The 13842-nt window shown below is 38.3% G+C and overlaps 1 protein-coding gene across 1 annotated transcript in view; it reads left to right on the forward strand.

The window, feature by feature from the left end:
• LOC145997483 (uncharacterized) overlaps positions 1 to 9714 on the forward strand; it is a 39436-nt gene extending 29722 nt beyond the window's left edge. The window contains exons 17-24 of the mRNA XM_083134618.1: positions 1037 to 1193; positions 2377 to 2550; positions 4009 to 4084; positions 4826 to 4875; positions 6773 to 6874; positions 7932 to 8057; positions 8164 to 8329; positions 9500 to 9714. Coding sequence (XP_082990744.1) covers positions 1037 to 1193; positions 2377 to 2550; positions 4009 to 4084; positions 4826 to 4875; positions 6773 to 6874; positions 7932 to 8057; positions 8164 to 8329; positions 9500 to 9612 — 964 coding nt within the window. The 3' untranslated portion in view covers positions 9613 to 9714. The remainder of the gene's footprint in view (positions 1 to 1036; positions 1194 to 2376; positions 2551 to 4008; positions 4085 to 4825; positions 4876 to 6772; positions 6875 to 7931; positions 8058 to 8163; positions 8330 to 9499) is intronic.
• The last annotated feature ends 4128 nt before the right edge of the window (positions 9715 to 13842 follow it).

Genomic DNA, 13842 nt, shown 5'->3' on the forward strand with positions numbered 1-13842 from the left:
CGCACGTGTTGAGCAAATGATTCTTGAGAACCGGCGAGTAACAGTGCGGGATATTGCTGCCGAGGTGAATATCAGTGTCGGGAGTGTTGAGACAATCATTCACGACCACTTACGCTTCCGCAAAATCTGTGCAAGGTGGGTTCCCCGCCAGCTGACATTCGATCAGAAGTGGACACGCAGGACGGTCTGTGAACAGCTTCTGAATCGGTTTCGAGCAGAAGGTGATGAATTGTTGCAATCCATCATCACGTGTGATGAAACATGGTTGCACAATTCAACCCCAGAGACCAAAAGACGCAGCATGGAGTGGCGGCATAAAGGTTCCCCGCCCCCCAAGAAAAGCAAAACGCAGCCGTCCGCTGGAAAGATCATGGCAAATGTCTTCTGGGACATGAAGGGCGTTATCCATGTGGATTTTCTGGACAAAGAAAGCACGATTAATGCCCAGTATTACTCCACATTGTTGAGTGGTGCTGTACGAAAGTCCATTCGCAAGAAAAGACCTGGGATGTTGTCTGGAAATGTCATTCTTCTCCATGACAATGCCCGCCCTCACACGGCCAATGTGACAACAACAACTCTGGCCGACATGCGCTGGGAAGTTCTGCCCCATCCCCCCTACAGTCCGGATTTAGCCCCCAGTGATTATCATTTGTTTGCACCCCTTAAAGACCATCTGGGAGGGAAGAAATTCGCGACAGACGAAGCACTGCGGGGCGATGTCCTCCAGTGGCTACGACAACAACCAAGTTCTTTCTACGCCAAAGGAATTCGGGAGCAGCCAGAACGATGGCAACGGTGCGTCGGCGCGCACGGAGAATACTTTGAAAAACTGACATAGTTTGGTGTTTCTTCTGCTACCTATTTCCTCTGCAGAAATAAAAGTCCCGGTCAACCTTGAACGACCCTTGTAGTTTGAAATAACTACTTTGCCTGGGTGGAGGCAGGCAAAAAGATATTTTTTTTGGAGTGTTCTTAATGTTCGTGCTTGCATCTTATTTTGCTTAAATAATTCTCATTTTTAATTTGTGTGTAGGTATGTGTTGTACGACAAAGACATTGTGATCACGTTCACCAACTTCCACTTCAGCGGGCTTTTTATCAGTTTACATCATTTAATGAAGGGACTCAGAGTATTCACCATTCCTGTGTATTCTGGAGAGAAAGTGCTGGAAGCCGTGACAAAATACAAGGTAACGAAAGTGTAAACAACATTTTTTTAAAGTAAAATGGCTCTTTCTTCCGATTAAGGTGTTAATAATAATAATATTACTTTATTTACATATTAATGAAATCTATAATATGTATTTCTAATTCTGAAGTTTATTTTAATACTGAAGGTGTTGATGGTCAAAATAATAGATTCCTCGATGGCGTAGTGGTAACGTCATCGCCTTGTAATCAAGAAGGCAAAGACTCACTAGTCTGCAACATGCAGTTCAGGGTGTACTACGTGGAAAAGCGGTTTACATTTGGTGTCTTGAGTGAAGGTCACCCGTTATACCCTTCAAAAGCACTGAAAATGTGATATCTGTATATCGAAAACATCAACGATGTGGTGCAATTAGTAATTGATGATACCAATTCATTTTATTGGCGTAACTAAAACCTTGTTTATAACAAATGTACAATGAGACAAAATGTAAAGTATGTGTGGGTAGGGTTACTTGTAGTACATTGCGTTTCTGAGTTCAATACTTTAATAAGTAAAGTGTATTGTTATATCTCATTAGATGACTCGGATACATCGCTAATATGATTGGTCATTTGGTAGTGCATTATCCAGAAAAACTACAGCGAACATCCTGCTGAAACTGAAGAAATAGTCAAATTCTATTTCTATCTTGGTTATCATACGCCAATTTTCTTCCTATATTAATTGCGACGACGGAGATGAGCTGATGAAAGAAAAAATGGGAAGAACACGATGGTACATCCATGCTTAGCCCATGTTTCGAACCTAGGATCTCAGGCATCGTAGTACGTTATGATAAATATTATAGCAAAAAGGTCAGCAATAATAGGCTCCGTGTAGTTTGCTACACTTTTCGACACCAGGTGTAGTGCAGGTGCATCTCAGTGTCAAGGTGGTGCAAGGAAATTGCTTTCAATCAAGTAGACGCTGGAGCCAAGAATAGCGGTGTAGATTCAACAAATGCCTATCTGCTGCTTTGAACGTACGTTGCACGCGGTGCAAACGGTGCAGACACCAAATTCACTACGCGACACCAAATCAACGAAGTAGACTGCTCGGTGTTACACTTTGTAACCAACTAGATGCGAGAGTGCAGAGAGAGTCAAAAAATGCAGCGAACCAGGCAAGGCTATGAAGTCCTTGAAGGAACATAAATGACTAATAAAGCTATTCTTTTAAAGCCAAATATGTTTGGAGGATTTCCATACGTCCTGGTTTGGTTGCTGAAAACTCCCATCTCTCAGGAATACAACCTTAGCAGTTTGGAGTACATGTTCACTGGAGGAGCTGCATTGGAAAGGAATGTTGTGGAAGAACTCAAAACAAAGTTACCAAATTTGAAGACCGTCGAATTCGTAAGTATATCTCATTTATAGGGGTGTGCGGGACAGAATTTTTTGGGTCGGGACGGGAATTTTTTTAAATCCCGACATTCGAGACGGGAGAAATTCGAGTCGCGAAATTTTCGGGACGGGAAAAGTTCGAAATTTCCCGAAGCTTTGGAAATCTAGAATTCTACACGCTATTTTCACTTTAAGTGATTGTTTTTGCATTTCTGGAATAAAAGATAACAATTTCCGGTAAGTTACAGAAACGTACAATGCAGAAAATGTCGAGAATTAACGACTTTTTAAAATGACAATTCGGTATTTCCCGACTGCTCGGGATCCCGAAAAGTCAGGAAGTAATTTCCTGAAGTCGGTATTGGGACGGGAAATATTTTTTCCCGATTCCGGTCTTGACTTTTCGGGATCCCGCACACCCCTACTTATTTATGATGGTAGCTTTTAGATGGCAGTCGCCATATTAAGAAAAGTAAAGGCTCATTTCTAATATGTCACCATACATCGATTTAGATCTACTTTTACACGCTCCGTTTCCTTCACTCTTCTTATGTGTTTTTCACCAGGGCTCGGAAGTTGATGACTTAATAACTGTAAAAAATGTCATAAAAATGATTTCGATCTGGAAATGAAATCTTGAATTTTTCATAAATTACAAGAGAGTAGCTGAAAAATTGAATAAAACTCGAATACGCCGCAAGGTTTCTCACTATAAGCACAGATAAGGGTATATAAGCAGATCTGGAACTAAGGCAGGAAAACGGGTGCACTGACCTCCCGCTGAGAATCGACAGTGGTGAAATTCAGCAGCGCCATCTCTTAGTCTATTTGGCAGAATAAGTGGAAACGAGAGTGCGAGCGGTGCCTCTCAGCGGATTATTACAAAACTTCTTGCGAATGGCGATTCTCAGCGGGAGGTCAGTGCACCGGTTTTCCTGCCTTAGTTCCAGATCTGCTTATATACCCTTATCTGTGCTATAAGTCATTCATTTTCTTTGAAAGTGGATCTTCCACGATAAAATATGTTTTCAAGGTTCTCAGGAAAAAAAATCTGATTTGTCATCAACTTCGAACCCTATATGTCATTTTCTTTTCTTTTACTTTTGTTCTCTTAGAAAAAGGAAGCAAAGGAACATAAGAAAAGTCAGCCATCAGTTAACACGGGAAGGCAGCGTGGTTTTCTTTGCAGATTTTTATCTTTTAAAATTGTATATCTTAATTTTACGTCCCTAATCGTGATGATGAAAATGGACAGTCAAATGTTGAAATACATTAGGGAACATAAAGCCTGGTTTCTTACCACTCTACAGAATAAAATTGAAAAATATTGATAAAACAAATTACAGACCGACTTTTGTAATATCAAAAATTGTTATAACTGTTAAAAGAAAGGTCCTAAGGGTATTTTATGTTTATGTTCTTGTCAAAAGATTCTTCTGTTACTACTTTATTTTCTTCTCTTTTGTTTAGGCTTACGGACAGACAGAATGCTCTGTTGTAACGTGCAGTAAGGCCGCTAAGATGTTCAATATTCCTCAGGCGCCAGGTAAGGGTACGAGCATTTAGCCACTACCTGCTCAAAATGACACAGCAGTTCGTAGAGTTTCCTCCATTTTGTATGTATGCGCAGCGAGGCATGCGCAGAATAATAAAAAGCTAGTATAGAGCGACCACAAGGAAAAAAAAACCTTGGATGAAAAGACCCCGCCAACTTTCCGTTCTTCCGTTCCGCTCGGGCCATAAGAAAGCATGGTCGACTCTCTCCCTCCCTTCCTCGTGGGAGTATGGTGCACAGGAGTCGCGGGTCTGCGCAGGTTTCTTTGCTTGTGGCTCCACTATAGTGGGAGGAGCTTCTCTTGCGTCAGGTGAATCATGCGCAATAAAGTGCGCTGTAGTCTCTTGCGTCTGCGCAGAGGAACGTCTCCTGTCAAGTCATTTACTAGACTCGCATCTAATGCATGTATAAGATGACGCAAGGAATGCACTGAAAATAACCCAGCTCAACATCCAATTTGCGTGCATATTCATGGGAATAATTTAAATGGGAAGCTTCCTACATCAGCGGAAATTGTGCATTTGTTTCTTTCAAACACACCATGAAAAGTCTGAGAATACATCCCAAATACATGTAAAGCATAACTGACAAAAATGAAGTAGAATATTGTAGATTATTCTTTTTTTCTTTTTGGCAAAATAAATCTTCTGCTGTTACTTCAACAGTAACCACCTGAGAAAAGTTACAATCTTTCTTTGGCATATGTTTTTAATTGTTTTCTTTTATTTTCAGATTCAAAAGTATTGAGCTCCGGTGTTGTTTTCCCGTTTGTAGACATAAAGGTGCGTAAGTTTCTATATTATTCAAAAAAAGAGAAACATGACGTTTTAGTATCCACAGAAAGATTCACTTGTGGTTCAATTAGTAAGATCCCTTCATCTGGAACATAAATATGAACACGACTACTCAATTCAATTATTCTTTATCGAAAGACAAGGTTCACCCTGCGGCTGTTCAGCCACCTAACCCCAATAGATACATTACTACATACTAAGGACATATAACAAACAAACAAGAGACACAGAAGAATAACAAATACATTAGTGAGAACAATGGCTCGCTTACACACGAAAGAAAAGAAAGAAAAAATACACGGAAGATATACGAATAAATAGACACGATTGTGCTTAGTGTAATTTAGGATAGGATTATTACAAATTAAGATGATATAAAAATATTTTTAATACACAAGAAAGGACAAAATATAGTCAAAGATTGACGACATGTAAGGGAGAAAGTATAGATTCAAAATAAGAATAGTTGTTTTTAGGAAGTTCGTTCAAAAGTGAGAGCTACTGTTCGTGAGTGCTTGAACAGAGATATTGTTCATTTAATACTAGATTTTTTAGTTTAGTTTTGAAGTTGTTAAAATTAGTGAGGGACGTTATGGAAGGAGAAAGTTCATTGCACGTTCTTGCAACTGAATAGGTAATTGATGTTTTGAAAAGCACTAATGTGTGTTTTAGAAGCTCAAGTTTTGATTTGCCCTTGTTTTATATTCATGTATTTTCCCTTCTGAATTTTAATTTCTGGCGTCTTAAAGCACTAGAATTTGCTATAAAATGTAATTTTCTAGAAATGTATATACTGATTCTTGGGAACAAGAAGTATCGTTCACAAATTCTGAAATGTCAGAATGCCGAAGAAATTTCAAACACGTGTTATAATGTAGCTCAAAGAGCCCTTTGAGGGATACAAAGCGGCTTATTGTTGGGTAAAGCGTGGTCAGTGCAACGAGTCCCATCGTCGATGTTTTCTGGCTTTCGAGACCGATCGTTATTTTGGAGTTCCCATCAGGAATTGAACTCGGGACCGCTTGCACTAAAGGCAAGGAAGCTAGCCATTTCTCTCAATTTTAAAAAAATGCATCTTATTATTATCGGTGTTTCTAATTACATTTCCCTTAATAAGTAAATGAAAATAATATGAAACCTTTCTTGATCTAAATTTGCAGGCCAAACACCGACCGACTTTTCTGTATTTTAAGTATTTTTGTTGTGTGTGTTCATACTGTATGTGCATTTTTTTACGTTTCTTACAGCATATATGTGTATTTTTGTGTTTTGTCTTTTTGTGTTTTTTTTCTTTTTTGTGTTTTTTCTTCTTTCTTTTTTGTGTTTTTCTTTCTCTCTTTGTGTTTTTTTCTTTTCTTTCGTATTTTGATCTTCTATATTTCGCAAACTGTTAGATATTTCAACTAAATTTGTAAAATGTGGAGTAGAGATGGTTAAGTGTAAGAAAAGGCTTGTGCCTTAACTTCGCCATCCAAAAGAAGAAGTAAATAAATAAATAAATATCTTGTTTTCCATTTCTTACTCTTCCGTATAGTTTCTGACTGAACACAAAAATCTATGTCTTACCCTCAATTCGAACTTCGTACCACTGACGTAGCAGTGTACTGACCACTCCGCCATTAGCCTACACGGAAGCTCAAGAAGTAAAATTAACCAAACAAAATTATATTATTGAATAATTTGTACCTCTTTCGAGGAATTAGGGGGGCATGGGAGCAGCTACCCCACCCCACAGTTTTTTCACCTGATGACCGATACTGCTACAAAGATATTTCTTGCAAATAAAGAGCCATTATAACAACACTATTGTACACTTTAGTATAGAAATTTTGCCAGCAAATTTTGTTGTGTCCCTGAAAACAAACACTTTCTATTTAATTTCTAGGTTACAGATTTGGAGACAGGCAAAACCCTAGGCAGGGGACAAAAGGGTGAACTACGGGTTAAGTGCCGCTCCGTTATGAAGGGATATCTCAAGAAACCTAAGGTAAATACTAACTTATTTAATACTAAGTACTTGTTGGATGAATTTTTAAAGTAAAATACCAAGATATAACTGGATAGCATAAAGTTCATTTGTCATGAAACCATATCAAACTATCAACAGATGTATGAGTGTAAATTGCATTTTCTATTTATACAGGATTACGTGGTAAGATGGTAAAGTTAATCTAAATTTAAATTCTTGAAATTATCATACGCCCTAGTCAGAAACAAAAGAAGTTATTCTGATTGATATTCAAGAAGTTCACTTCAAGTTCCACAGCTTTATTGATAACTTCAGTACCCTTAAAACATATGAAGTCTAACACGAAGTTGATGTAATTATGGCAAATAAATGCTATGCATATAATATAATTTTATTACGATGTGATTTTTAATAAAAAGGGGAGAATTAATGTGCAAAAAAGCTCTACAAGATGTCAAAATTATTCATATTTTAATGTTCATAACAAAGAAGAAATGAACAGGATAGATTGAATGATATGGAAACACTGAGAGAAAATGTCAAAACGTATGTAAAAATATTAAGGGGGATAAAATAACATTCTTTATTGTTGTGATGAATGTTGTATGGATTTTTTTAATTAATTTAACATGTTCCATTCTCTCTTGTTGTTTCGAATAGTTCAATTTCTTTAACAAATACCGTAACTCCTCTGTTGCAACAAATTGTTCATTTGTTTAAACAAATGCCGTGATTATTTTGTTGTCTTGATTTTTTGCATTAGCGTGACTCATTTGTCACGAAAAATTGAAGTTTATATTTTAATATCGGAAGTTTTTACAAATTTCAAGGGCATTTTTAATGATTCATGGGTGTTTTGAGAATTGTTAGTTAGTTAGTTTGAATCCGAATCCCATTCATAATTAAGCATATTATTTCAAAGGAAGTATATTTTTTTATTACGACAAAGGTTGTCATGTAATACCCGAAACGTGGTATGGAATGAAATACGGTAGGATCCTAAATAACATCGGAACAAGAACATCATACATAATGAGTATGTTCCTTCTAATGCCCTAATTTATTTCATTCAAAGGAGACGAAAGAATCATTTGATGAGGATGGTTGGCTGTCCACAGGGGACATCGGCTATTTTGATGACAATGGACACTTATATGTTGTTGAGAGACTAAAGGAAACTTTCAAGTATCAAGCACACCACGTAAGTATAAAGAAACTATTTTATGAATTAAATTAATTATTACCGGTACCCAGATTGAGTTTGCTTCAAAGTTACTTCGAAATAAATGATTCTGCATTTTTCTCAGATATCCCCAAGTGAACTAGAGGGTCTCCTGCAATCTCATCCAGCAGTGATGGCTGCTGGAGTGCTTGGAGTTCCAGACCCAGAATGCACCGCGCTTCCAAGAGCTTACGTTGTCAAGAAACCAGGACATGACGTCACAGAACATGAACTCCAGAAATACGTGGAAGGTAATGTTGGCTTTTCAGTTTCTCATTTGCAATAGAATTTGGAAAGGTGAGAATAGCCTTAAATTAATAGATGGGTCTCTGTTATATTACATGTATCCTGTGTAACTGTTCTAAGGTGTAAAACTAAGATGAAGGTTCAATTTTTTAAAAATTTTCTGAATCTTCTTCCCTCTTGGGTTGTGTTGGGTTGCTGTTGCTGCATCCTTCTTTTTCTTTAGGGCTCTCCTTTTCTAGGAGATTCTTTCAGATAGGTCAAAGACAAAGCCCAGAGACAAAAGAAGTTAGAAACTAATGAATTATCCCCCCCCAAGAAAACGCTGAAATTATGTGTCCCTCGTACTTATGGTTTTTCACTAGGCATTTAATTCTGCATTTACATTGGGGTCCCACATGCCATTCTGCCGAGCCACACTGAATAGCCAGCCAGCAAGCGTCAATTTATGCAGTTAAGCAGTGTGCTGATGTGCAAAGCAAGCGATGATCACGATGTGGCAACATGCACCATCATGGGTGTAACTTGGTGGGGGCAAGGGGGAGCACTTGTCCCCCGCAAAAAAAAAAAAAAAAAAAAAAAGCTTTTACAAAATTTACAAGTTAAAGATACTGTTGTTAACTTCCTGGTGCCTAAAGAGCAAAGTAATAAAGAGTAAGTTTTATGTTTCGGAAATCTAACAGTCATTTAGCAAAATAGTCCTAGATGAGAATGGAAACTTTCGATTCTGCCACCCCCACAAAACTTAGGCAACTTAGGCCCAAAGTCGGCCATGTGCACCATGCTGTGTTACCTAGTCCAAGCGTCAACCCTCCCTCGAAAAGAAAATAATACATCATTACCAACGCTCATCTTTGCAACAAATATTGATACATTTTTTAAAAAAAAAAATGCATGCGGTATATTAACATAAAGAAGGACTCTTTGGTTCGATCCTGCGTTCTACAAGGTAGAACGTTACATGGTGGTGATGCTTGGGCTTTTCATCCGTTTTCTCGGAAATTTATAAGTTTGTAGACTGCAAAATACGTATCGTAGGAAATTAACATTCAAGACACTCACCTCAAAATTAAGAAATTAATTTGGCCAAAATCCTGAAGTAACGATTGGTATTTTGAGCACAGTCCATGTCCAAACTATTGAACATAATTTGTTTCGCTGTGAATTTTATGTTTCAGAAAGAACACCATACTACAAGCACCTGAGAGGAGGAGTTATCTTTGTGGACCAGCTACCCATGTCTCCTGCAGGGAAGTTGTCTCGTCCAATGCTGAAGAAATTGTTGGAATAGCATCTTCATTGTACTGTCAGCATGGAAATGATCACACATGCACATTAGGAAATTTGCTACTTTTCTCTTTTCAAAAAAATGATTTCAATATGTTTAATACAACCTCAGTAAAATATTTAATAAATGTTTTCAATTTTTTCACTTTTTATTGTGCTTTTCGCATTTGCATTCCAGAAAATGCTGGTTTGTCTGCATTCAACCTTAATCACTCTAATCTAAAAATGGTTTTGTTGATTTCAGTTCCACCCAATTTCAGGCGGGATTGGGTTCTTGATTGATTCATATGTTTTACTTCGCTTTTTTCCATCTTCAATTCCATCATATCATCACTCATCCCATGTTCACAATTAGACATTTTTGGCTAATTGTGAACATGGGATGAGTGATGATATGATGGAATTGAAGATGGAATTTTTTTCTCAGTCGTAAATAATGACACCTTCTGCTATCAACATGCACCTTTCGCTCGCGGTTCAGAGAGAGGCAGAGGATCAGAGATCCAATCGTTCGATACCCTGCGGCGACCGTTAGGTTTTGCCGCGCTTCGGCTTTGTTGCGTGTTGTGCCATCTCACGACGACGAACGAAACAACCGTGGATGTTTTGGTGGATGACCTACCAAGATATTGTCAGACAAACAGAATGAACGCCCCTGCTGGATATATTAAGACAGTGTGACCTGTCACAACAAATTTCACCATGACCATGCTGAAGGATTTTTTTGGCGATATCATATCTGGACGATGGCCACCAAGGTCTCCAGATCTTACCATTCCAGACTACTTTTTGTGCGGACACTTAAAAATAACTGCGTAAAACAGTCCGCATACTTTAGACGATTCCATCCCTAGTTTCGACAACGGAATACTCCATGGGGTTGCTAGAGACATGGTGAAACGTGTGTGCAAATGCATTGAACTGCAACAGTAGATACAAAAAATGTAAAAACACGTAAGTTATTTCAAATTTACAGAACACCACACAATATATTTATAGTGGTGACGTAGTGGTAACGTAGTCGCCTTGTCATCGAGAGTTCCCGGGTTACATACCCGGTGGAGGCTCATACTGGTTCAAATCCCACTTTAAACTGTAGGTCCAGTCACGATTATCCTATCTGTGCATAAAGTGGACTTAAAACTCAAACAATATAAATAAACACACAGCCACCAGCTTGATATAGGTCCAGGATGCAAAGTCCAACGGTTTGAGAGTCATATATATCACCTGTTCTTTCTTATTAACCGGTAGGAACAGTTTCGCAACATGTGCAACAAACTTATCTAATAATCACTTTTGCCTCCAATTTAGTTTGCAGATAAAGTTTTTGCTCAGGCCTGTAAAATATAACATAACTGCGATACACTTCAATGTCAGAATGTATCACGATAAAAACATTATCACGTCATTTTAAAACGAAAACAAGTGACCTCTAGTTCGGTTTTATCGTTAGAATTGACACGTAGTGCGATAGCGTTGTCACGAGAATATATATTTTTATTGTATTTATTTCTTCCTCTGATGTGCTATTTCAAACGAACCTGGACATTCCGCTTGGAGCAGATCTTTCATCAGGAGGTAGGTAGAATGTTTGCGTATTCATTATATGTAGACTAATGCTCAGGGTAGTTTTGTAACTATTAGGAGATTTTCTTGTTGTGTTGCATAGGTCTGATCAGCATTTAGGGCATACCAATGAAGAAAATGTGTCAGTTTCTCCGTCGTCCATGTTTATTGAATAACAAGAGAAGGTGTTACATCTAGTTGACCATACTGCCATAATGCCGAAAGGATAAGGATAAGAAAAAGGGCAATCCCATGAAGACGTCCAACCTCAACCCTGGCATCTCTGGCTGTGTCCGAAAGGTCTAAAGAATCAAGTTTGAAGAACGGTCTTGTCGGAAGTGACGTCACGTAGTGCAGTTCGAAAGCGCCAATGAAACGAGCAATCGAACCTGCAGCATGCAATACTCGACATTGCGCACTCGTTCGCTTGTTCTTCAATTGTTTGAAATCATGGAAGTCGAAAGTCAACCATGTGTTGGTTGTACGTACAATTGTATGAAAATACAAGTATAAGAACTTTTTAAAATACTATGTGGTTCATATGGTGAAAAATAAGTGTTTATAACGCGGTAAAAACAATGCATTCTTTGTTTTATCTACTGATCGTATTTGGCGCTGCAGTCGAAATGAAATTCGAAAGATTTTCCCTTCCAGTACAAGACTTCAAGACTGAACTGCGACACCATTATCGAAGAATGGTACGGTTTTGCACCTTTCGGACACGGCCTCTGAAACTATCAGAGATATCGAAGTCAAACTTGGTGAATTGCCATAAATTAGCTCGGCTTGTCTGACCGTGAGAGACAACAATCTACCTGTCGATAATCTGAAGCAATGAAGACCTAAATTCTATAAAATCGAGGCAATAGCAAATGGAACTTTATGGAAACATAAATTATTTCAATTGGAATGCACATCCCATTTTTCCCTTGGTCTGTGGACTCAGTGGAGGCGATTAGGTTCCAAAACGAGGGAGTGGGAGGGGGGGCAAGGTGCCAAAACTGGGGGCAAAGACAGTTTACTTTCCCTTGTTACATAAGGTTTATACGGAGTGTCCGAAAAGTCACGCAACCCGGTGTTTACGACCGTATAACGGAATAGCGAAACGGAATGAGAAGAAACGCTTTCTGCCAAGAGAATGCCCTGTATATTGGGAAAATTTAGAGAGACAAACATATGTAAGAACATGCATGTTTTAATAACAAATAAGCAAAGTGTTGCCAAAGGCGGAAAAAAAATATTTGCAAATCGTGTGTATTGATGCACAGAACCCATTGAGGTAAATTATCGCAACATTTCACAATACCAACGAACAATTTGGATGGCCATCTAATGAATTTGACAGAAAAAGAACTTTGACGAAGTTTCAAAAACATTGCAGACGGGAATAAATGGGCTGTTCCAAAAATCGATGTTTTCACAATATTACGCAGGACACTGGCAACACTGTTGGTGTCACGTGTCACTAACAGATGTGTTTTACCTCAGGCTATCACACTAAGGCACTTTTAACGACAAAGGAGAAAGTTGGTTATTCTCGAACATATGCAATAAATTACATACACCTTGCAACCCTGAAATGTGGGTACAGAAGAACATGTATCAATTGTTATGTGTTCTGTACCTTAAGTGGTTGCTGTTTGTCGCGAACGGCATTCCAGATTGTGTCTACTTATGCTGACATCGTGTGTGTGTTTTCAAAATGCCATATTCTACACAGAAAAGAGTGTTTATTGTTGATGAATATATCCGAACATCGTCACATTCTCGCGTAAGAGATGCATTTAGGGATACCCACATTTCAGGGTTGCAAGGTGTATGTAATTTATTGCATATGTTCGAGAATAACCAACTTTCTCCTTTGTCGTTAAAAGTGCCTTAGTGTGATAGCCTGAGGTAAAACACATCTGTTAGTGACACGTGACACCAACAGTGTTGCCAGTGTCCTGCGTAATATTGTGAAAACATCGATTTTTGGAACAGCCCATTTATTCCCGTCTGCAATGTTTTTGAAACTTCGTCAAAGTTCTTTTTCTGTCAAATTCATTAGATGGCCATCCAAATTGTTCGTTGGTATTGTGAAATGTTGCGATAATTTACCTCAATGGGTTCTGTGCATCAATACACACGATTTGCAAATATTTTTTTTCCGTCTTTGGCAACACTTTGCTTATTTGTTATTAAAACATGCATGTTCTTACATATGTTTGTCTCTCTAAATTTTCCCAATATACAGGGCATTCTCTTGGCAGAAAGCGTTTCTTCTCATTCCGTTTCGCTATTCCGTTATACGGTCGTAAACACCGGGTTGCGTGACTTTTCGGACACTCTGTATTAGCATAGTGCGGGGACAAAAGTGGCGAAAAGTGTGTGTGTGTGGGAGGGGGAGGAACTGCCTCCCTCGCCCCCCCAATCACAGCCACTGTGTGATATTAAGATACACGGTTGGAATTTACCGTAAATTTTAACAGTCTGCTTGTCAATTTATAACAAAGGAACGCAATTTCTTACTTAAATTTGAATATTTTGTCATGCATAAAGATATATGTAAAGTGCAGTTGACTGCGCCATTAATAATTACAAACATTAATTTTTACAAACCGAATCATTAAAATTACACTAATTAGGTTAACTAGGTAACAGCCGTTAATACTTTAAAAACGGC

This window comes from Lepisma saccharinum, chromosome 1 (assembly GCF_977018435.1).
Source record: "Lepisma saccharinum chromosome 1, izLepSacc3.1, whole genome shotgun sequence".
NCBI lineage: Eukaryota > Metazoa > Arthropoda > Insecta > Zygentoma > Lepismatidae > Lepisma > Lepisma saccharinum.